A 24,793-nucleotide genomic window follows, 5' to 3' on the forward strand; every position below is an offset into this window, starting at 1 on the left:
AGAGAGATTAGTAATAGTTCACAACTAATCAAACCCATTAACTGCCTATAAAAGTCAGCCCCTCACTTTTCTGCCCTGTTCATTTCCCATGACAGCCCATGTGGCCTGTGGTAAGAATACCTCGTTTACTGGAACCTTGCTGCTGGCTATTGCCAAAAGAACTCTATGATTTCTTTGCTCAAGATGGAGTCTTTTTCGACTCCATCCCCTCAAGGCAGACTTTTTCTAGTGCTGTTCTTAATGTGCTGTCTCTGTATGTTTAAAACTGAGTGTATTTTACAGCTTAAAAAAATAATAATGGCAAATAGTCTTCACTCTGAATACATTTGGTTCCTGACTGTTGGGTAACAGGTGCCTATGGTTTGGAAAGCCAGATATTTATCTGAAAATGTGTCTGAATCTCTTGGGTTCCTTAGCTCAGACAGCAAATGGCTTGGAATCTCAGAGTTTGGATGGTGAGAGGTGCCTGTACATGGCATTTATCTATTAACGATCTTCCACGAAAATAAGAAAATGGCTAATATTTGACCAATTCCCGTGGTCTGGAAATAGTCACTTTCTTTTCTAGTATTTAGTATTTAGAAAAGCAATACATTGCATGGCTTGCTTTCAGTTGATCTGCCACTGTCTTTGTGGGACTTTCTCTTTCTGGTCTCAGCTCAGAACTGGCTTTATTCATTTCTTTTGCTCAGTGCAGCAGCCAAATAATTACCGCTGATGTAATACTTTGCCCACACGCACACACAAAGTATACATGTTCTGGTTTATAGGGCTGGCTCGTGGTAGCTAACACTCTTTGGTGTGTGGTAAGCTTCTGGGACATGAAGTTTCAAAACCAAAGTCAACTGGATGTCAATTGTAGGTACCCTGCACAGCCATGGTGGGAGAGGAGATGTTGAGTCGTCCCTGTGGGACAGTTTTCTATTCTGCAGCATACCTTATTATGTTAAAATGTTTGCAGTTAGTATGAGGGCTTCAGAACAGACTTATTCTGTATATGAGACTGAGTCTGCCTCTAGAAAGATCCAAAATGGAATAGGAAGGATGGGAAAGAATAGCTCTTTTGAATTTTTCTTTCAACTCAGGCCGTGAAATGAATAAAGAGCTCCACATAGATATGTCTGGGTCTGTGTATGTGTTCTGGGATGAGCCCTTGGAACCCTCCTCAGTGAGACAGCAAAGGGTGTTCAGGCCCACACTGAAGAGTCGTCAGGGTGGGTGGGCTGCCCTGCAGGTTTGGAAAATACAGCTGCCTAATTGACCCGAAAGAAATAAAGGACAGGCTGAGATGCATTGAAAGAAAAGGGCTAGACCTCTTGAAGTCGTCAGAGGTCTTAAATCATGCCTTGTGGTGTACATCTTGTTTATCTGAATTTCCATTTGAAAATAGCCTCTGTGATGATCTGTCTGCTGCAGACATGAACTGAGGGGAATCTTCCCCACAAAAAAGGGCATTCCTGGGACCGTGCGCCTTTCCTGCAGAATGCTTCTGATCAGTTACCTGCTTTGGGCTGAGAGACTCAGCAGGAAAGGGGATGACAAGGGAAATAAAGTGGCCCCAGAAGAGAGAGGGTTGGAAGTGGGGAGAAGGGAGGGGTTGAAGCGAGAACGAATGTCACACAGGGACAAAGAGGAAGAAGGGGACAGAGTGAGGCAGCAGAGTCCAGCTGGAAATGGAAAGGTGTATTTTAGAGAGCAGGGAGACAAGTGAAAAGACAAGGTCCTAACGAGGGGGAAAGGAAACAATATAGGCCGTCAGAAGATAGGTCTGCTCATTAAGAGAGCGCCTGAAACACCCGCTGGCCTGTCAGTAGGGCCTGTGAGGAAACGCAGGGTGAGTGGTCTTCCCTCCCCTGCCGCCTGAGTCAGCTTGTGAGGAGTTTTCTGCTTTCCCGAGCAGTCTCAATGCCCACCCCAGTTCCCTCCATGTCCCTCACTGACTCCATGGCTTTGTGACCCGTCAGCCAGAGAATATCCAGTCAGTGCAAGGTAAACTCTTAAGCAGGTCCCAAACCCCCCGCTAACTGAAATAGCACAGGATACCGGGGAGCAAAGGGTGACAGCTTGTGAGGTCCATGTGTTTTGAGCTAGTGCCTACTCTGACAGAAAGGAGCTTTTTCAAGACCGTGGAGCGGGTATGGAGAGTTTGGGCCCCTGAAGATGAATTGATCAGAGGGACCCAAAAATGGCTGTGCAGGTGACTACAGAGAATCCTTACAAGGCGGCAAAACAGCTTCCATCCATCTACCCACTGAAGCACCTTTCTTTTTTTTTTTTGCTTCTAGGTGGAAGAGCGGTCAAGGCTCAACCGGCAGAGTTCTCCGGCCATGCCTCACAAGGTTGCCAACAGAATCTCTGACCCCAACCTGCCCCCGAGGTCGGAGTCCTTCAGTATCAGCGGGGTTCAGCCTGCTCGGACACCCCCCATGCTCAGACCCGTCGATCCCCAGGTATCTTCCCGGCTTTCTTCCATCGGCCATCTCAGCTGGGTGTACAGTTAAGCTTACTAAAAGACAGGGGATTGTAACTTGGATTCATACATAGGACCGGTCCAACAACGGCCCTTAATGAAGAACCTATAGTAATAGAGGAGACCTCACTGGATTTGAAGGATGGGGGAAGGGGAGAGAAAGAAAAGACACCCTCCTTAACTTTGAGCCAACGGCAGGGTCACCTCTTGGTAAACCGGCCTCTCTGGAGACCCATGGGGGTGTCTGCCAGGTTGGAACAAGCATCCGTTCAGTTACAATTATCAAGCTAGCATTTGTGTAGTATCTGTCATATATAAACTATTACATTATGTTCTGTTCATAGGGATTTGGGCATGGTCTTTAACCAGAAAAACGAAATGACTTGGGATAAAACTGTGTTTTCTAAGCCAGTGGTTTCCAGAGGGTGGTCATTGGACCATTAGCCTCAGCGTCACCCAGGAACTTGGTAGAAAGGCAGGTTCCCAGGTCGCCTCAGACCTGCTGATCAGCACGTCCGTGGGGGTCTGGCGATCTGCATGTTGGCAAGCCCTCCGGGTGCTCCTGAAGCACTCTAGGACTCGAGAGCCACTGGTGTAAGCTATTTAAAAAAGAAAAAAGTTACTCCACATGTTTCAGGAGGTTTTAGAGGACTTCTGAAATTGTAAACACTAAAAATGAAATATGAAGTGAAATAAAGTAGGGAATTTTACAAAAAATAAAGGTAATGATGCAGATGCAGCTGGTTTCACCCAAATATCTTTGAAAACTCTTTTAAATAGGGGTGTGTTTGTGATGCATTTTTAAAATATGCTCTATTTTAATATTATTATTATATTCGTGGTAATTAACACTAATAAAAATGTGATTGGTTACAGTTCTTTTTTGGTTGAAGCATAACATTCGCCTGAACTAGACCTTGAGGATTTTCCTCTGAGCTGTAATTAATAACATTTCAGATTTCAGACCAAAAAGGGTCTGAAGAGACAAGGGCAGGGCTGCTCCAGGGATAAAACTTCAAGGGCAAAAGGAGCAGGGCCAGGCTGGCAGAAGAGGGCCGTGGAAATGCTCCCCAGTTGTCTCGCATTGGAGATTTCAGAACAAAGAGGGTCTGATAGGTCCCTTGCACGAAGCAGATAGTAGATTAGTGTTTTACTTAAGTGTTTAATTTAGAAAGTATTCTAGATGCTTCCCTAGCCGAGATCCATTGACCACATTCCCCGTGCCAGGCACAGTGTAAACCAAGAGATCCCATATCGGACTTGGCTCCTATCTCTAGGGTTTTTACCTTCGAGATGGTAACAATGAAGTGAGAAGAGTGCTAACGGTCAAGAACACTCTGAACTTTGGATTTTCGTGATCTGTCTTAAAGAGCTGCATTTCTACCCAAAAACAGCATGTCTTCCCTGCATGAACAATACCAATGCATGCCCAGTTACAGGACTCACACCTCTAAAAGAAACATCCTGGTGTGGAGAGATATATAAGATCATGGGTGGTGAGAACCAGCTCACCAGAAGGCAGAAGAGCCTAGAATTAGGGGTAGGGACCAGGAGACGCATGAGGCTTCCAGTCCAGGCCCTGCCACGTATGAGCCATGAGGTCCAGGCTGCTACTTAACCTCTCTAGACCTTCCAGTCTCACATGAAAAAGGTTGAAAATGATTGTATTCACCTCATGGTGGATGTAGTGAGTTCATGAGGAGTAAGATACCCAGAGCAGTTTTTGTTTTACGGAGTGATAGTGCTTTCTGAAGTCAAAGTTAAGGGTTTTGAGGGAGGAATTTTATAATATTTGAAGAAAAGTGCTTGTAAATATATATTATACTGCTGGCCAGTAAATGTTTACTGAAACTGGCTGTTATTAGCATCACACCTATTTCACCGACTTCTTAGGAGTCTGGAGTGACTCAGTTAATTTTGGCCAGGTGCCCTGGGTCAGCGCTACATATGGCTGTAAATGGGAAGTTTGGAGGAGCTTCTGAAAGCTTGCTGGAGACAGCTGTGATGGACTCTGTGTCCTCCAGTTCTCATCTCATGCTCTAAAATGGTATTTTCCTTTCCACTGAATGACATAGTAGCTGCTCTGCTTTTTATTCTAATACGGTTGCTCTACTGTTGGTTTAATGTTTAGATTCCACATCTGGTAGCGGTAAAATCCCAGGGACCTGCCTTGACCGCCTCCCAGTCAGTGCACGAGCAGCCCACCAAGGGCCTCTCTGGGTTTCAGGAGGCTCTGAACGTGACCTCCCACCGCGTTGAGATGCCACGCCAGAACTCGGATCCCACCTCCGAAAACCCTCCTCTCCCCACTCGCATTGAGAAGTTTGACCGAAGCTCTTGGTTACGACAGGAAGAAGACATTCCACCAAAGGTAATAGGCTAGCATGCTTTCATCATAGCTATCATCATCATTATTGTTCATTATTAGTATTCATTATTATTAGCATCTCTATTCCAGACCTTCTATAGTAATGAGGAACCTGAGAATGCCAGAGCAGCACCCTTTCTCATGTTCTCCTTCTTGTTCCTAAGCTAAGACTTGGATTGTCATTTATCACTTCTGATCTTCGTTTTCCCAAGAAACAGAGGCTCAGGTAACTCAGTGACTTGGAAACATCTATCCTATATCCAGAATTAGAACTCTCAACCTCAAGCATTCCAAACTACTATTTTACTGTCTGCATTAAGAAACAGAATAATGGGGGTGCCTGGCTGGTTCAGTCAATAGAAGACTTGACTCTCTACCTCAGGGTTGTGAGTTCAAGCCCCATATTGGGCGTATACATTACTTAAACAAACAAACAAACAAACAAAAACACACACACACCAAAGAAAGAAAGAAAGAAAAGTGGGGGAGCTCCTGGGTGGCTCAGATGGTTAAATGTCTGCCTTCGGTTCAGGTCTCGGTCTCCGTGTCCTGGGATCAAGCCCCGTGTTGGGCTCCTAGCTCAGCAGGATGTCTGCTTCTCCCTCACTCTGCCTCTTCCCCCACTTGTGCTCTGTCTCTCTCTCTCTCTCAAATGAATAAATAAAATCTTTTTAAAAAGAGAGAGAGAGAGAGAGAGAAATGGAATAATGGGTATTTTCATCAGTGACTGAAACTACATCTAGACAAATTGAAAACTTCCAGATAAAAAGTAGAAAATTAATTTATTTCTACTTTTAATAACACAACTTGAATTGCAGATGTTCAGAAGATAGTACTGCTCTTAAAATTGGCTCTGTTTAAGGAAACTCCTTTAGCCCAGGTCATAATTTAACTCCTGAGCATAAAACCGTAGGGTGAAATAACTAGCCATCTACTGGACAGAATAATCCTGGATTCGTTTCTTTTGTTTTGTTTTTACCTATACCCATTGTTACTCATTCCAAAAGTTGTCATGAAATGTGGCTATGCATCTCACTGCAGACATCCTGGAAGCATTTTAAAATACTAGAGAAATTTTTGCATTACATTCTTCCTGATTCTTCCTTTCTCCTGAAAGGAGCTTTGCCTATGGAAATGGAATGTCCCACAATTTCCGGAGATCAATGCCATTGTTGACACCAGGCAAAAAGAACTTTTTACCCACTGATTTTCAAATATTCTTCCTCATCTTCCACTCAAAAAGATATTATAGCAGCATTTCCATGGTTTTTGGAAGTGAAAATAGCTAACTGCGACTTTTTTTGTTGGTGCTCTCCTTTTATGGAAGTAAGGATGCCTTCAGAAAAGGTTAGTTAGGGAGCAAAGTTTAATGTCAAAGATAGGTCGGGCAGGGGAGTGGCCTGAGAACAGGGAAAACGGAAAAGGGACATTATTGGTCAACTCTCTAAAACATGCAGGCATACATTTCTAACTCTGGGAGAAAATTTGACATTCATATAAAGATTTTAAGTTTTAAGAATTTGTTAGACACTTTCTTCTTGACAACTATTTAAATTTACAAAAGGAAAAAAGAAAAATGAGTATTTAATTTGAACAGGTGGGAATCCTGATTTTGGCCATTCTGCTTCTCTTCAATGGACTCAGCTTTCTAGATCTTTATCTTAAAATGCATTATAATAAACAATAAAATTTATATGAGTGTTAAATATCATTTACTCTAGCAAAGCCAAATATATTATAGCAAAGCACATATTTAAAATATCTAGTATAAAACACAAACCCACTTTAAAAGAGCCCCAAGAGAGGCGCCTGGGTGGCTCAGTGGGATAAGCCTCTGCCTTCAGCTCAGGTCATGTTCTCAGGGTCCTGGGATCGAGCCCCGCATTAGGCTTCTGCTCAGTGGGGAGCCTGCTTCCCTTTCCTCTCTCTCTGCCTGACTCTCTGCCTACTCATGATCTCTGTCAAATAAATTTAAAAAATCTTTAAAAAAAAAAAGAGCCCCAAGAGATGAATGAAGATTGAAACACCCAACAAATGTTTAATCCAACCAGTTATCACGAGTTACCTACATTTCCATCTCCTGGTCACTTTTTTTTTTTTTTAAGATTTTATTTTTATTTATTTGACAGAGAGGGAGAGATCACAAGCAGGCAGAGAGGCAGGCAGAGAGAGGGGAAGAGGGGAAAGCAGTCTCCCAGCTGAGCAGAGAGCCCAATGCGGGGCTCGGTCCCAGGACCCTGAGATCATGACCTGAGCCGAAGGCAGAGGCTTTAACCCACTGAGCCACCCAGGTGCCCCTCCTGGTCACTTTTATGAAGTATTATTCTTTTCCCTCATGTTGGACCCCTTTAGTACACTTTCAATATTTGATTTCACTAAAAATGTTTAATAAAGTGAGGCAGACTTGAGTTCCTATCTTAGGCCCTTGTCAGATAAGCTAATAATGATCTCTTTTCCTACTGTGTGCCTAATAGTGTGCACACAGTCTTTTTGAAGACCCTGCTGGCGTTTTCAATATTAATTCTGTCATTTGCAAACTGACTTTCCAAGGCACAGTATTTGCGAGGGGGGTTGTTTTTAATTAATGACAGCAAGTTGATTAGGAAGTAGTAACACTTAGGATCCATTGAAAGAGTTTCTTTTAGCTCCTGAGCCTGTGGCTTATGTCCCAAGTTCTAGTCTGATACCCTCTCTCTCACCAGATTTTTTCATCTCCTTATCTGTTTATCATTTGGGGTGGAGTTCAGCTTCTCTGGATTACTCTCATCTGATGCAATTTCTAATGATCAACTGAGTTAATGGTACCCCAGAGAAATTTCTGGTATCTGCCACTCTTACACAAGGAAAGGAGGTCAAGTGTTTTAGCCTGGTGATAAAAATAATTAGCTTGGTCTGCTTTTTAATTTGTCTTTAAAACTGAAAACCATTCTCCTTCATAATTGCTGAAGGTGCCTCTGTGCCTTTTGTGTGATTTTGTTTAGGGAGTTAAAGATTTCTTTGAAACATGAACACCATGTCTTTCCCATTTCTGATAGTTTCTGCAACTCCTGGTAAATTTTAGAAAAGGGTTAGGCTGCTTTTCACGTAGGAGCCTGTGGGAGCTATTGTATGGAAAATATTTCTGAATTCTGGTTTTTTCTTTTAGGTGCCTCAAAGAACAACTTCTATATCCCCAGCGTTAGCCAGAAAGAATTCTCCTGGAAATGGTAGTGCTTTGGGACCCAGACTAGGATCTCAACCCATCAGAGCAAGGTAAGGCAAGGAAGATGGTTAGGGTGAAGGAAGAAGCCCCCACCTGTTATTGTCATTATTGCTTTCTTAAAAGTTGTCATTGTCCTTTTTTTCACTTCAGAGACATGTTGACTGGCCTCTTGGATAGTAAGCTTTGGTGGGTCCAGAACACATATCTTTTATTTCTTCAGTAGCCTTTCAGAGAAGTCAGTGTTGGCTTTTCATGATCAGTGGCTTGTAAGACCCAAGCCTTTGTCCTAGTGGCAGCTCATGAATGAATAAGCAAGGGCGTGAAGAAATGAGACAGTCCAGAAGCCAAGCAGGTGTGCCTCACTGGACAATTTTAAAAATTGGGGAGTAAAATTGCAAATTGAAGTCTGGTTGGAATGCCCCAAAGCATCACTTATGAAGTCAGCACAACAAGATGTCCTGGTATGAGGTGATTTTCAGCATCAGGTCAAGAAATATTCTGTGGGAGCCAGTAAGACACTACAAAGTCTGGGGCGCCTGGGTGGTTCAGTGGGTTGGGCTTCCCACTCTTGATCTCAAATCAGGTCTTGATCTCTGGGTGGGGAGTTCAAGCCCCATGCTGGGTGTGGAGCCTACTTTAAAAAAAAAAAAAAAGCCATTAGAAAGTCATTGCCAAAGAAATACATTAGTGGCCACCCTCAGAGCTTCATGGCTTGGCAAATTACAAAAGGACTATTTTCTTAGCAAGAAATCACCTCTGTGGCATTATGGAGAGTCACTGAGATACATTTATGCTTCCACTGCTGCTCTGTGCTCTCCTAGAATTTTCCATCAACCATGGATATGCGTACAGTCAGGAAACCACATTCCCCCACCAGTTGGTGTAGAGGTCTCAGGAGAATCTGGGAAGTAAACAATATCTTGACTGTATCTGAGCTGATTTATGTGGTAACAGATGCCATTTGCTGCTCTAGTTCTGTGAGCTTCCCTCAGATCTTTCATGATGAATACACTGCTTTTTAGGATCAACTGAAATAGCAAGTGGTCTCTGCTGAGACTCTGAAAAGGATGAGCTTGGGCAGGCTGTTACATTCTTCACTGTGTTCATTAGAGAAGGACTCTCCCTCACTAGGAAGAATGACAGACTGGAAACAAAGGTTAGGATGATTTGTACCTATCTTTAATATTGGGATGCTTTTGATGGTGAAGCTCTAATTTTCCTTTTCACATGAAGAGCTTTAGGAAGAGGTCACTCCCTAAATAAGATAGAACTGTACTAAGCACATTCATCCATTTAGGACAAAGAAGTTAGCCCATATTGAGCGTATATGCTACTTGTAGGAAGCTTCGAATGTACCATTTTTTCCCAGCGATTTGTCAGCTTCTCCCTGAGCTGGTGTTGCTAGGCATTGCTGAGGAGACCAGAGTGTTCTGTGACCCAGGAGCCAAAGGAACAGCAGCCCTGGGATTGCCAGTGTGAACTTTGTTCAGTCCCCCTCTTCCAGCAGCAGTAAGCCCCTGATTATCAGCGTTTCTTAATCTTTTGGACCCTGCCCTCAGGCTCTATTCATTGGATCAGGTGCTTGGAATTTTTGCTGCCGGTAAATCAAGCGTCATTTCCACGGTCTTTTTTCCTTCTATCAGCCAAAAAGAAAGAGCACTGTCATTATATAATCAAATAAAAAAGCAGCTCTTTGTTCCCACTGAAGTGTTATTTTAATGACATTAGGTCCAAGATAGTTGGCCTTTGATGGTCAGTGGCTTGTCAAACTGAGCCTTTCCCCCAGAACCACTTAAATTTGTACTTTGTCCAAAGAATGCAGACTTTGTGAGATAGCTAGCATTTTTTCTGCTTTTCTGAGGGATGGAGGGAGGGAGCTAAGAGGTAATAATTATTTACCTACAATGAAAGTCAGAGGGATTGTTGGGGAGGGGTATGGGAAATCCACATCCCTGCCATGTGCAGTAATCCTACAAAGCACTCTGCTGCTTTTTTTTTTTTTTTTAAGATTTTATATTTTATTTGAGATAGAGAGAGGAAGAGCACAGAGAGAGATGCAGAGGGAGAAGCAGACTCCCTCTGAGCATGGAGCCTGATGTTAGGCTTGATCCCGGGACTCCAGGATCATGACCTGAGCCAAAGGCAGACTCTTAACTGAAGCAGCCACCCAGGCATCCCTGAACACTCTGCTTCTTGTTATTACCTATCTCTGAGTGACCAACACTTCAGATGTGAATCAGATTTTTGCAACTCTAGATTGGATTGCATTTTTTTAAAGCTGTAGGATTTGGTTTATTTACTGTGATAAAGATAGCTTTAGGTCACCTTTGCTTCATTGAAAAACACCCTAAAACGCAGTGGTCTGCTAGAGTAACAATTTATTATTTCTTATGGTTCTTTTTTATTCTTTCAGTTTTAGTTTTAGACTTTAGTTAATGACTTTTTCTGCTGGTCTCACTTGGGCTCACTTAATGCAGCTACACTGAGCTGATGGGTCAACTGTACTGTCACATGGTCTTTCATCCTGATCTTTGCTTTTTGCCGAACTCAGGACAACCTCCCCTCAGTGAACAAGACCTTTTCAAGCCCTTGCTTGCATCATCTTGGCTGATGCCCCATTGGCAACCTCAGTCACATGGCCAAGCCCTGAGTCGGTGTGTAAAGGAAACACACGGGCACAGACAACAGAGCTGTGATTGGTGGCGCGCTTTACCGTAAAACACACTCTCCTGTTTTTATTGCTCTTGATGAAGTTCTCACAGTTCTTTTTGTACCATTTTTCAGGCAGTTGTCCATCTATAAAGCCATAAAAAGGGGTTGCTTTGAAATAAGCAATCATTTACAATGGAATTTATAATGGTCTAAGCTGTATTTCTTAGAGTTTGTCAGTATTCCTTTTATCCACCCAGCTCTTTTCCTTGAAATGATCCTTTTTTTTTTTTTAAAGATTTTATTTATTTATTTGACACAGAGAGAGAGAACACAAGCAGGCAGAGAGGCAGGCAGAGAGAGGCGGGGAAGCAGGCTCCCTGCTGAGCAGAGAGCCCGATGCAGGGCTCAATTCCAGGACCCTGAGACCATGACCTGACAACAACTCTGGGAGGTGGTGGCCGTAGTCACCTCCATTTTATAGAAGGGAGATGGAGACCAACACAGGTTAAGTCTATTGGCCCTAAGGTGACAAGGTTCCTAAGTGATAGAGCCACCATTTGAACCTCCAGCTTGAACCATTGCACCCAAGTCCACACTCTTAAGTACCCTGCTGTGCTTACATGTTTAGCCACAGAAGCAGCTGGCATTGCTGCCTCCTGTGCCCAGAGGAGAGAGGACTCTTGATTGGCTGACTGACAAGACAGCATCTTGCCTCCACCCTTCCCACCGAGCGATCTGGTGGTTATGTTAGTAGCCCCTCTTAATCCTGTGGTTATCGATTCTCCTCCTGTGATACTGACGACCTTTGAAAAGTTATCGTCCCCTGGGACATATTTATATCCCCCAAACTTCCCTGCTCGAGCTGGTACTCACGTTATTATGTGCACGTGACAGTTCCCATCGCCAGTGGCTGCAGTCTCCATGATAGCACTGTCAGTCCCCAGGACCCCCAGCCCTGTTCCGACCTTCCTTCTCACACATGCGCACATCGCTGTGCGGTCCTTAACCGGCTGTCTGGGCTCCCCGCTGCCTTATGTTGTCAAGGTGATCGTCTGAGTCCAAGTCAAGATTTGACTTGTTCATTTTTTAAAATACTGTTTTAAAAAATTCCATGTACTTTATTATTTAACTTTGATTCATGTGTTCCTTTAAAGCAAATTAAAGTTTGATCAAACAAGTATATTCAGAAAATGAAAAGATTTAAATTAAGCCAGAAACACCCAGTCCAAACCCAATGACTAAATGCTTACTTTCAAAAAATAATTCTCCATCCATCCCAAACCTCTCTTCCCATGGCTCATTTGGTCTCATTGGCTGTGTCATCAAAGAACAAAGTAGAGTGAATTTTGGCAGTCAGCCAGTTAATTATAGACTTGGCCCAATATTTGGGCCAAGAAATCACTTTGTAATCCTAATTTTCTGTTTTGACTTTTTATATGATTTAAGTAAATGGAATAATTGCCACATTTTCACTTTACTGTGTGTTTTATAGAGCTAACAGCATTGTCTGTGGGATGGCAAATGTCTGAACTAAAAGTTCAGACTAAAAGTTAGCATTTAAAGAAATATATATGAATGTTTTCAATTTTTTTTCACATTTGGATCTGAGTAGTCACAGTTAATATGTGACCAAAGGAAACCTGTTCTTTCATAGAATCCTTCTAAAATTCCCTCTACAAGGATTTATCTCAGACCCCATGGCCCCAAGGCCAGACCATGTTACTACACAATAAGGAAAAGAATAATATGAATGGTATGACATTTTCTCAAAATACTTATATTCCCCCCCCAAAATTAATAAGGTAGAAAAAGCATTTTAAAGTTTTCCCGATTTCTACGTGGTATTATATAGAAATGAAATAGTTTTTTCAGTCTCCAGCAGCAAAAACAGCAGCCTATTAAGACCAGCACCCATGCTGGTGAGCTCCAGCGAGGAGGACTCTTGCTAATGAGGCCAAGGTCAGGGATTTAATGCCCGTGGGATCCAATTAATTTCACACAGAAAGAGGGTCTGAGTCCCATCGAAGACGTGTGCACATCCAGCTGCTTCTGCCAGTCCCCGTGCCCCTCCTTGACAACCGTGTCCCAGGTCTTGTCATCAGGACGGTGGTGGCCTCCCATCTGGTCAGCCTGCCTCTCTCCCCAAGCTGGTCAGATGGAACCCTACCCTGGGAGGTCTGTGTGCTTTGTCCAGCATTAGAGGCACTGCAGCCTCAACTGTCCGCCCCTTCCGATGAGCCCGTCTTCCCAGGAAATCGGACACAGATGTGGTGCTCCTCCCTACTCTTCCCTCACAGTGGTGTCCACCCCATACCGGCGAGCCCCGGGAAGACCCCAGCCCCCGTGTCCTCGCTCAGCTCCTTCCCCCAGACTTCCTGCTCCCCACGCCAAGGCCCAGTCAAGTCCTGTCCCCATGGTGACCCCCACCTCAATCACTCTGGACCACATTCGTTGTTCCCCAAACACTGACAATACATGAAGGTCCTTTCACACACAGCAAACAGAGGTTTGCCTTATCCACTGTGCTCTCCACTGCATGTATCCCTTCTCTAGAATTATCTTGCACCTTATACCTGTGACGGTGCTTGTCTCCATCCCTCATACTGGTCCAATGAGGCTCACAAAGTAGGTGCTTCATAGAAAGGTGTTGGTTAAAGGATTGAACGAGTGCTATGTTCACGCAAACAGCTGGAAAAAATCTCAGAGCTCACAGTTACCCTCTCCTCATAGCTGGATTTTTTGTGTGGTTTTTTGTTTTTGTTTTTGTTTTTTTTATTCAAGGAACACTACATTACCATCCTATAAAATGGAAGCAACTACCAAAAAGCCTTAGTGTGCCCCTCACACTCAGTCTTCAATACAGTTGGTTAGCAATAGAATTTTCAGAAAAAAGTATTTGGGGACTTTATTAATTTTATTCCTACATAATTAATTAAATTAAATTAATAAAATTTATTTCTATATAATTAAATAATAAAGAATTGATAAAATAATATAGTTAATTAAATAATTGATTAAACTGCCACTGTTTAATAAGAAGAACATGGGAAAGAATTTATTATTGGGGAATGAAAGAAGATAAGATTCTTTCTCTTTTTTTTAAGATTTTATTTATTTATTTGATAGAGAGAGAGATCACAAGTGAGCAGAGAGCCAGGCAGAGCGAGAGGGGGAAGCAGGCTCCCTGCTGAGCAGAGAGCCCGATGCGGGGCTCGATCCCAGGACCGTGAGATCATGACCTGAGCCGAAGGGAGAGGCTTAACCCACTGAGCCATCCAGGTGCCCCAATAAGACTATTTATTTAAGGAGAATTCAAAAGGTAGGATATTGTGCAAATGTTATACATTTATCATTTTAGGTGTTCTCCAAATCAGAGCTGTTTCTAGTATGGAACCAAATCTATTTAAGCCAATTAAATGATAGTAGTTTTCACAAAAATAATTACTGTGCAGAGGAGTTCTCTAACAATATTGAGAATTTAAAACATTTTCCTTAAACTTGATAATTACTTCTGCTGCAATTGGTGATATTGCTGGGTTGACTTAGCAAGTCCTTCACCATAAGAACTTAAAAGATAAATGTTGACATAAAGTTTACATTTATACAATCAAAATTAAAAAGTTATGGGGATATCTTTGTTTTTACATGTGTTTTTCAGGGCCACCAGCCATGTCTTCCAATAAACCGATATTTAAAAATGTTCATAACTTAGGGCACCTGGGTGGCTCAGTCGGTTAAATGTCTGCCTTCAGCTCAGGATCTGATCCCAGGTTCCCAGGATTGAGCCCCACATCGGGCTCCCTGCTCAGCAGAGAGTCTACTTCTTTCTCTCTCTCCAGCTCCGCCTCTATGTACTTGCTCTCTCTCTTTCTCTGTCAAATAAAAAAATAAAATCTTTTTTTTAAAAAAATGTTTGTAACTCGACCAAATGTTTTTGGCAGAGACCTCAGCAAAAAGCAAGGATCTTGTGTTTTCAAAAAAAATTATTTGGTCTAGTTGCTACTATAATGGTGCTGTTCTGTGGCCAGATTTTTGGCACACTAAAATGCAAATGTCTCAAGGGAAGAGACCATATTATTTTCATTTTTATACATGAAATGTGGGAGACCCAGCACAGTTCAGAGTGCACTTGACATTGTTGAAATGAGCGGAGCAAGATGAAAGTGTAAAATTACATCTTAACAGGACTTCCTGCATTAAAAATCATGTCTCCATTTTCACTGTGGTGACTGTTAGCAAAGATGTGCAGTTCTGTTTGGAGAACAGAAGGCACTGGAAACACGGAGGGATCCATGGGACAGGTGGCTGGCATCAGATTTGAGCTCTTGGTTTCAGGTCTCAGTAAATAACCATTTAGGCCTAGCATTGTGAAAATCTAAAGGAAAAATGAAAAGGCCTAGGAGTTATAAATTAAAAAGACCTTTCTGGAAACTTTGAGTGAGGAGACTGCTAATTTTTATAGCAAAATCATAAAAACCTGAGCAGTTGTTCCCCACCACTGTCCCAGTACAGCTTCCATGACCACCAAGAGTGGCCCTGGTGGCCCTTGCTCACTGCCCCGGGCTCCCAGCAGGTAGAGCAGGGATGAAATTGGCTGGGCGTGACTGGCACACTGGCGGAGGGCAAGGGCTGTATCTTGTTCATCATCGTCTCTCAGATGCCTGACCCAGTGCTGGGTATGACCAACTGAATGAGCAAATAAATAACTACCGTTTGGGCAGTTAAGCTATCAAAGTGAATAATACAGTAAGGGCTCATCACAAGTAGGGACCACTAGTATTGTTCTTGAATTAGGGCTTAATAATAATTCTTTAAAACACACCTCCCTTTGATAAGAGTCAAAGTACATAAAGACTTCTTGAAAGAAATTTAAAAATATGAATGTACCACTGACCACATAAGCAAAGACCTTGATTAAGCAATTGACAGATGAAGAATTATAAATGGTAAATAAATGTGAATAAAATTATTCTCCCTCAAAAGTAATGTTTTTTTTTTCTCGTTTTAGTTTATTTTTTTAAATTAACACATAATGTATTATTTGCCCCAGGGGTACAAGTCTGTGAATCATCAGGCTTACACATTTCACAGCACTCACCATAGCACATACCCTCCCCAATGTCCATCACCCAGCCACCCTACCCCTACTCCCCCTCCACCGACCCTTGGTTTGGTTCATGAAATTAAGAGCCTTTTATGGTTTATCTCCCTCCCCAGTTCCATCTTGTTTCATTTTTTCCTTCCCTACCCCCCACAACCCCCTGCCCTGCCTCTCAAATTCCTCATATCAGAGAGGTCATGTGATAATTGTTTTTCTCTGATTGACTTATTTCGCTCAGCATAATACTCTCTAGTTCCATCCATGTCATTGCAAATGGCAAGATTTCATTTTCTTTTGATGGCTGCGTAGTATTCCATTGTATATATACATATACCACATCTTCTTTATCCATTCGTCTGTTGATGAGCATCTAGGTTCTTTCCATAGTTTGGCTATTGTGGACATGGCTGCTATAAACATTTGGGTGCACGTGCCCCTTCAGATCACTACATTTGTATCTTTAGGGTAAATACCCAGTAGTGCAATTCCTGGGTCATAGGGTAGCTCTATTTTCAACTTTTGGAGGAACCTCCATACTGTTTTCCAAAGTGAAAAATAGCTTGCATTCCCACCAACAGTATTGGAAGGTTGCCCTTTCTCTGTATCATCGCCAACATCTGTAGTTTCCTGACTTGTTAATTTTAGCCATTCTGACGGGTGAAGTGGTATCTCACTGTGGGTTTGATTTGTATTTCCCTGATGCTGAGTGATGTTGAGTACTTTTTCATGTGTCTGTTGGCCATTAGATGTCTTCTTTGAAAAGTAATGTTTAAAAACAACATTAAAACAAGATACTTTTTAAAAAACAAATTAGCGAACTGCTCATAATAAAGTGTGGTTAACAATTCAGTAAGATGGATTATTTCCTACACTTCAGCAAAAACTGGTGAAACCATTACATGCTCACATACAAACATATGCAACACATACATCCCAGTTCATGTCTTTCCACCCAAGAATTCCAGGTCCGGAAAGGAGGTAGGGATGGGTATTTGTGTGCCTGGAGAGATACTCATTTCAGTGTCATGTGTCAGGCCAATGTACTGGCAGTACCTTAATATACAGCTGTAGAGGAACGGTTCAACTAATTCATCCATGTACTGACTGTTAAGCAGCCATTATTGTTTTTGCAAGCCTAAGGAGCTGCTCCCAATGCAATGTTAAGGGGAAAAAGCAAGCTGCAAAACTGAACGCGTAGCATGTTTCCATATATACAAGAGGAAAAAGTCTAGAAGATACTACACCAAATAGTAAAATATAGCTGGATTTCTCTTGGGTCAGAGATCGCATATGTTGCTTTCTCCACCGCCCCCACCTTTTTAAAATCTTCTATTATTTTTCAAGGCTTGGTTGTTTTGTTTTGTTTTGTTTTTACAATGAACAGGGGAATAAGGGTTTAAAAGAAAGCCTCCTTTGAAGAGCACCATTTCAGAGCTAATACTTTAGTGTGATGACCCAGGAGCTGGGTCAGGAGTTCATCTCATCAGCAGTATCAGGCTGGGAGCTCCACAGAGAAGGACATGACTGTCATTCCCAGTGACCCTTTCTGTGCAGGGTGACACAAGGGCTCTGGCTGCTCCTCTGTACCCGGGGTGGGGCTGGACTGTGCTTGTGTCTAGGAATGGCGAGGTCTGGAGGGTGTAGTCACGGTGCTCTGCCTTCCGTACAGCAACCCTGACCTCCGCAGAACTGAGCCCATCTTGGAGAGTCCCTTGCAGAGGACCAGCAGTGGCAGTTCCTCCAGCTCCAGCACCCCTAGCTCCCAGCCTAGCTCCCAAGGAGGCTCACAGCCTGGATCGCAAGCGGGATCCAGTGAACGGACCAGAGTTCGAGGTAAGCTTTCCCCTGCCTTTCCCTGACAGCGCCGCCTCGGGCAGAGAGTGATGGGCACGGACTCAGCTCACTTCCAGACTTCTGTGCCCTCCTGCTCCTGGCGTGGCCACCACTGTGCGATGCTACAGAGTCCTCTAACTGCCCTTAGCCTCGGTCTCCTTAGATGAGAGAACCACCATCCCCAGTCCCATGTGTGACATCAGAGTTTGGACTAAATCTTTTCTCATTGCAGGTGATGTTGTTTTCCGGGAAGATCATAGATTATTGGTCTTATTTGAAAAGGTCATCACTTATGAGTCACCTGGATTACCATTTCCATTTGTTGCCTGTTTCGAGTTTCATGTACCTCCAAGTATCCTCTTTTCCCATTACGCCACTCATCCCTCTTTGGTATTCTGAATATAGTTCATAATACTAGGGATCTCTCAAAGTGAAATTCTGTAAAGACTAACATAGAATACATATGCACTTTAGAGAAGAAGTAAACCCGTTGACTTAAAAAGTGTATTTGACTCTTCAGGTTATTCCTACTCAAGAGGAATAAAAAATGAGCCTCTCCGACCATTTATTCAAGTCTTTCATCACTGTGCAGTTCTCATTAATGAAGAAGCTTGTGGAAAACAGCAGAATGGCCAGCTAATTACACATGACAACACATTGTTTCTTGCTGAAAAATTGACTCTTCTGAACCACCTCCTTCAGAAGATAATTTTGCTTCTACGCAACAAAGACGAGAACTTTCTTAAGTGCGATCTGACAAATATTAACAAATTACTCTGCCTGAGAAAAACCACCAGTCCTTTATTTTTTTCTTAGCCTCTTCGTTGGGCACAACCAGAGTTGGTTCCCTAGTATCTTTTTAAGGCTTTAAATAAGTAAAATCACTGTCCATTTTGAAAAGGTTGAAACCTGGCATGCGATACTCTTGTCTCTGGACTGGAGTTCGGCTGCTCCTGTATGTGTTCTTCACACGTCATTGGCCCAGCCCCTAGTCATGTGCACTTTTGTTGCTTTCATCCAAATATAAATTTGCTTAGTTTAGAAAACTGCCATTGGCTTATCTTTTTTCTGTTCATAAGCCACTCAATATCCTTACAGCAAACTAAAGAAAACTGAAATTATAGGTGTCATTTTAATTCTCCGACCTGGTTTGGGTTTAATTCTTATCTTTCCTTTGGCCTCTAGGTTCTCGGGGTTAAGAACACTGTTGTCTCCCTAGAGTGTTTCTGCCCAGGAAAGACCTTACAACAAAAGAATCTGCCCTATACCAGATAGATTTTCTCTACCTATAAATAATCGGAGAGATGCTCTTCACTCTGGAACTTGGGGAGCCCCCCCACCCCGCTTGCTCTGTACTTCTGTCCTGGGGCTCTTCCCTTGGTCACCAACACTCTCCTTCCTATCCCCACTCATTCTTTCTTCCTTAAAGGACCCAGACAACTCCTGCCTCCCATTTAAAAACCATTCCATCAAATATAATACGTTTCTGTGCCATCAAAATGACCTATTCTAATGGGTAAGTGGTAAAAGAAGAAATTTAGCATAGAATATTAACACAGAAGCTTGGTTTAGTGTAGTACCTGAGACTAGGACTTGGACAAACCAGACAGAATCCCAGCTCTGCCCATAATTTCTGCAGGACCTTAGGCTACTATGCCATTTCTCAAAGTCTATTGAACTGTAAAATGGGAAAAGAGTGCCACATGTTGGGTGGGAGCAAGAATCCTATGAGACAGTTGACGTAGAAGGCATTTAGCATTGAGTGTGATGCACATTTAGTTCTCAGTAAATGATCGTGGCAGTGGTGCTTGCTGATTTTCCTTATGATTAAAAGTGACTTCCAGGTCACAAGCCTGAATGCTTTTGCCTGAACATGAACAGTTTTCACAGATGTGTCTGAGGATTTGCCTAAGTGAATGACGTATCCCCTGAGTAATCCTGAAGGGTGACTCACCACAGAATGTGGGACTGGAGTCAACACTTTGTGATAGCCATTAATTTTCTTGGCCTCTGTTTTTCTGTCTAGCCAATAGTAAGTCGGAAGGATCTCCTGTGCTCCCCCATGAGCCTTCCAAGGTGAAGCCAGAAGAATCCAGAGACATTACCCGACCTAGTCGACCAGCTGTGAGTGCTTTTGAACTCTCTTGAGTTGCCAGGGAAGCTGTGGGATCAAGTGGTTGGGGATACACTCATGACTATGAAACAAAACTTCACTGAGATTAAGAAGAAGCGTGGATGCTAGAAGCATCCAGAAGGAAGTCATACCTGATCAGGAAAGAACTGAAGAGATTTTGGATTGCTTATCTGCCTTTAGGCATCTTGCTGATCGTTAATGCTACTTTAGAGAATAAAAAAGGGGGAGAAATAACTCCTATCATTACATAATTTCTACTCAGCAGCTTTGACAAAAAAATGTGGAGCTGCAGTTACGGAGATGTGAGCACATTCTGTGGCTTTCTGTTGTCTGCTCCGCCCTCTCCCTACATTATTTTCTGTATGAATTAATGTAGTTTTTGCTGTTCTTCATGCCTTCAGGACTGTATTTTTCTGGATCCAAATGTGATAAGCATGGTTTGTCAAGGGGCCTGACAACTCGAAATCTATCTTCCTCACTGAGACATGACAGACCCCAAATAGCTTTGGCAAAAGAAATAAGCGTAAAAGCTGACATTTGGGAAAGTTGGAAATTAATTTGGGAGGAGTGACTATCCACTTACTTTCTTTAAAATTTCAGAGAACCTTTTCCATGAAATAAATATGAGGACTTTTTGGTTTACTCTGGTTTACACATATTAAAGTTCGGGGGCAGAGCGAGAATAATCCCAAAGGGGATTTGCCCCCTTCAGGGTTGAGGTTCTCTCTGCTCTTTGGCATTTAGTGGTTGTGTACTAACAGTTCCCGTTGTGTGTCTAACCTGCTGCCTTTCTTCTGGCTTTTCCTTCACCTGTGGATTCTTCTGGATTGGGTTCCTCCTCTCTCAGAGCTATAAGAAAGCAATAGATGAGGTTAGTATTACCTTTTCTTGGTCATGCTGTCACAAGATGTAAATATTAAGCTGATTTCCTGATGTTGACATTCAGAGAGGTGGCCTGATGGGTCAGAGATTTAAAATTCGGTCCTCTGGAGTGTGGTCTGCTGGAAGCCAAGCCCCTTCAACCGCAGCCAGCCCAAGGCCCTCAGACACTTGTGGGAATTTCTAGGGACCTTCCTTCTAAGGCAGAATGTCTCTTTTCCAGTGTTCCAGTCTGGCTAAAGATAAGCATTAGCGCTGTGTTATTCATAGTTTTTTATCCCAGTATCTTCCAGTAGCAAAGCCTAGCCCTTTACCTGTACACCCCAGCTGTGCAGGGCGGGGGTGCGGGGGGCGGGGGAGGGATTGATGGTTTGACTAACAAAGAAGAGAGACGTCATGCTAAAGCACTCTGAATTTATAGTGTGTGATTTATGAACAAGGAGTTACTGGGTATTGTTAGATTCGTTTTGTGGGACATTAACTACAGCATCGGCAGCAACATCAACTTTAGTTAATGAATCCTGGCGAGTTAAGTGACTTTATTTCCTTATCTGTGGAGACATTTTTCCATTAGAAAAATATATGGCTTTGTCAATCTTAGGTAGCTTGCTTAGAAGGATGACTGCCTTTCTGCTGTTTGTCAGACCTGCATGAACACAGCATAGTTGTTGATGCTGTTTTTAAGAGACAGGCCTTGCCAAGAGTCCTGACTGCATGGAATCTGAAGACTACTATTATGGCTTTATAGCTGTACTCTGCTGAGCACCATTTTTGTGAAATGATATGGAAAAAGCACTGGCTTTAGAGTCAACAAATTCAAATTCTAGCCCTTCCCCCAAGAAGTAACTGGCCAGGACCAGTCTCATAGAATCTCTCTGGGCCAGTTTCTTCCTGTATACATTGGGAAGAAAGACGCCCACTCTGCCTCAATCACAAGCTTGATTAGGATCATTCATGGTCACATGTGTGAGAGCATTCTATGAAGTGTAAAGCCAAGAGGTCGTCCTCGTTTGGGCTGGAGACATGGAGCCATTTTGGCAGGTGAAAGTAACAGTTTTCTATGCATCTGATCTTTATCAAAGAGCCTCACTTTTTCAAAATTTAGGACACTTTACCTAAATTCAGAGTGATTTAGAACGTTATTTCTCAGGTAAAGGATTGCTGCTCTTAAAAGAAAAGTGAGATTAAGAGTCACTTATGGTTTGTCTCCCTCTGGTGATTCACAGAACTGTACCCCTGGGGATAAAAATATATGTTTATAAAAAATAAAAAATTATATTAAAAAAAAAAAAGAAAAAAAAAGAAAAGTGAGACTCTCCATGTTGACGGTGTGTAGACAGCATTTATAGAAAGGGAATGTTCATTGTTCTCTGACACAGCCTGGCCCTTCCCCTCATAAAATAGTCAGAAGAACACAACTATCACAACTTGTATCAATTTTCTCCCAAATTGTTGAAGAAAGAGAATGATATTCTGATGCCATGGCTGCTAGGAAAATGGTTGTGTGGGTGTATAACTCTAGGGGAATCTCATATGCACAGAAATTAGCTTGAAGGTGACTGCCATGGGGAAATGGATTTCATCTGGTAAACCCAGGATATTTTAGGCTTTTAAAAATGGCTTTATTTCGTTGGTTTTACTCTCATGCACTGGACAGAGACCACAGGGGCTAACGGAAGTATAAGTAATTGAGGGGATGTAAGCTATGCACGGAAATCTCTGGAACCATGTGTGGTTGGAAAAAGCCCTCCAGGTAATTCTGATAATCCTATCTACCCTTGAATGTCACTGATCTAAATCACAAAATATACAGTATTACTTTGTTCTACCTGTCCTTGACCAGGGATGATTCCTCTTCTCCTTTTCCCGCCTCTCCCCATCCCCCCTAATAAGATATTTGGCAAAGTCTGGGGACAGTTTTGGTTGTCACAACTTGGCAGGGGGGAAGGCAGTGCCAGTGGTGTCTTGTGGGTAGAGCAGAGAAGGGCTGCCAAACGTCCTCCCATGTACAGGAGAGCAACCCATCATAGAGCGTGATCTGGCCCCAAATGCCATTAGTGCCACAGTTGAGAAATCTTGCAATAAACCTCTCTCCCATCTTCATTCATAGGTTTTGATATCACTTCCTTCTACAGTGACTGATTGGCCATTTAGATAACCCCGAATTGAAATGAAAAGACTCAAAACTCTGAAAAAAGTGTTGCTTGCTATTGATAATCTAATCGTTTGATTTTTCATGAACATCCATATGAGGGTTGTCCATTAGTTTGGCATTCCTTTGTAATGGACTATAAGATTGTGCAATATAGTCTGTGATTAACATAATCGTTGAAAATAAATATCCTTTTTACTTTAGCACGATTAAACATATGACATGAAGATGAAATACAAAAGCGAACACTGGCTTTAGCACTATTTTTTTGTTACTACGTAAGAATCTGGAAAATTCCAGAGCACACCCACAGATTGGAGAGAATTTGAATAATAGCTAGTGGTCTAAACCCTTTTTTTCTCAGATGAGGATACTGAAGTCAAGTAACTTTCCCAAGGTCATTTCTTAAGATTTCCTAAAAGGGAAATAAATTATTTTCGTACATAAAGACCAGCTTAAAGATTTTTAACTTTTATTTTAATAGCTCAAAATATTGAACTAAAATCTAAATAAACTACATTGTTTCTAAAAAGAGACCTAAAAGAGCACCTTTTTAGGTCAAGTATGCATACTTGTCAGATTAAATAAGAGGTTTTTTAATGAAAACGAATCAAATTAATTCTAAGAAGTGTTTTAGCAAAGAAGCCTCAGGCTAAGAGCCTCCTATCTTCATATTTGTTTACTCCATAGTTTAAAAAAAAAAAAAAAACTTATCATTTTGCTGTATTTCTTTTTTAGTTATACTATACATTTCTCAAATATTTTCATGCTAAATAGCACTTCTTTTTCTTTTTTTTTAATACTTTTTAGCTCGAGGCTTGAGACAGCCAAGCAATAAATTACCACGAGAACTCATTATATGGAGAAAATTGGTATTGTCAGAAACTAAAATGTATGAAAATGGATCTGAACCCAGTGGTGTCAGTTTTAGATCGTGTCTATATTCTATAACTTTGCTATTATAAATTCTTCCAGAGAGGATGGATAAGGAACAAAACCGCAGCTAAGCGTGTAGACCATTGGCAATGGGAGATTGATTTTCTTTGACTGGGATATTACCTTTGAGTTACTCATTATTGTTACCTTGGGAGTCTCAAATATGTCTCACCGTCTAAGCTGTTACCAAGTAAACTTAAGAGGAATTTGCAATTACTTTCAGTGTTTCAAGAAAGATAGCTCTTTAATAATGTAGAACCCCCCCAAATATTCTAATTTTAAGCGAAATTATAAAACAAATCAGAACTTTAAACTTTTCTTATATACAGTGTTAGAAAAAAATCAGGTCATTTTCACAAATGAGAGTTTCTTGAAATCAGTGGGCTTTGAACTGGCTTCATATTGCTAAAGAGTTTTGATTTTTTTCAAATCTCCTTTGTCTTGTTTTGAAATGTCAGAGATGAGGAAAATGAACCCACAGGGAAAATGTATCATAAATATAAATAAATCACAGCTAATATTATTATATTTTACTCAGAATATTAGCATTAGAAATAAATTATCTTAAACCATATTCTCTCTTTTAAATTATAATAAATGCATTTTAAAATGATAAGTAACATTTTAAATGCCTTACATTCTTTGGTGAGACTGACAATGCTCCTAAAATATAGAAGACAAAATAAATTTATCTGTTACTATTTTGCTGGTTTGGATGATTATAATATCCTTTTCTATTTATAGCATTAACAAATATCAAAAGTGTATTTCCCCCTGTGTTCAAGTGTTGCATACCCTTCACTATCTTCTCAATTTGATAAAGGTAAACATTGGCAATATCCAGAGGAAATACGGAATATAAAGCCAAAATCTGAATATTGCCTCTTCCTATTTTGGCCCATTGCTAAAGAAACAAGAAATATATTTGCATAAAATTCTATCTATGTGGTAATTTTCCTCTTTAGCAGTATACATTATATTTAACACCTTTGAGTCTTTTTAATACAATTCTATTTTCATTTTCACAGATGGGGTACATATATCCACTGAGATTGAGGCCATACAT

The 24,793-nt window shown here is 41.7% G+C and overlaps 1 protein-coding gene across 4 annotated transcripts in view; it reads left to right on the top strand.

Moving 5' to 3' along the window:
- The window catches only part of TNIK (TRAF2 and NCK interacting kinase), a 378,721-nt gene that overhangs the window by 316,799 nt on the left and 37,129 nt on the right, over positions 1-24,793 (top strand). For 2 of the 4 annotated variants that reach the window (XM_059391550.1, XM_059391552.1), the window contains 6 exons: positions 2,286-2,450; positions 4,602-4,841; positions 7,984-8,090; positions 17,463-17,626; positions 19,653-19,750; positions 20,608-20,631. In XM_059391550.1, the coding sequence (XP_059247533.1) occupies positions 2,286-2,450; positions 4,602-4,841; positions 7,984-8,090; positions 17,463-17,626; positions 19,653-19,750; positions 20,608-20,631 (798 nt within the window). The remainder of the gene's footprint in view (positions 1-2,285; positions 2,451-4,601; positions 4,842-7,983; positions 8,091-17,462; positions 17,627-19,652; positions 19,751-20,607; positions 20,632-24,793) is intronic. The other 2 variants (XM_059391551.1, XM_059391553.1) reach the window with 1 other exon arrangement.

This window comes from Mustela nigripes, chromosome 2 (assembly GCF_022355385.1).
Source record: "Mustela nigripes isolate SB6536 chromosome 2, MUSNIG.SB6536, whole genome shotgun sequence".
NCBI lineage: Eukaryota > Metazoa > Chordata > Mammalia > Carnivora > Mustelidae > Mustela > Mustela nigripes.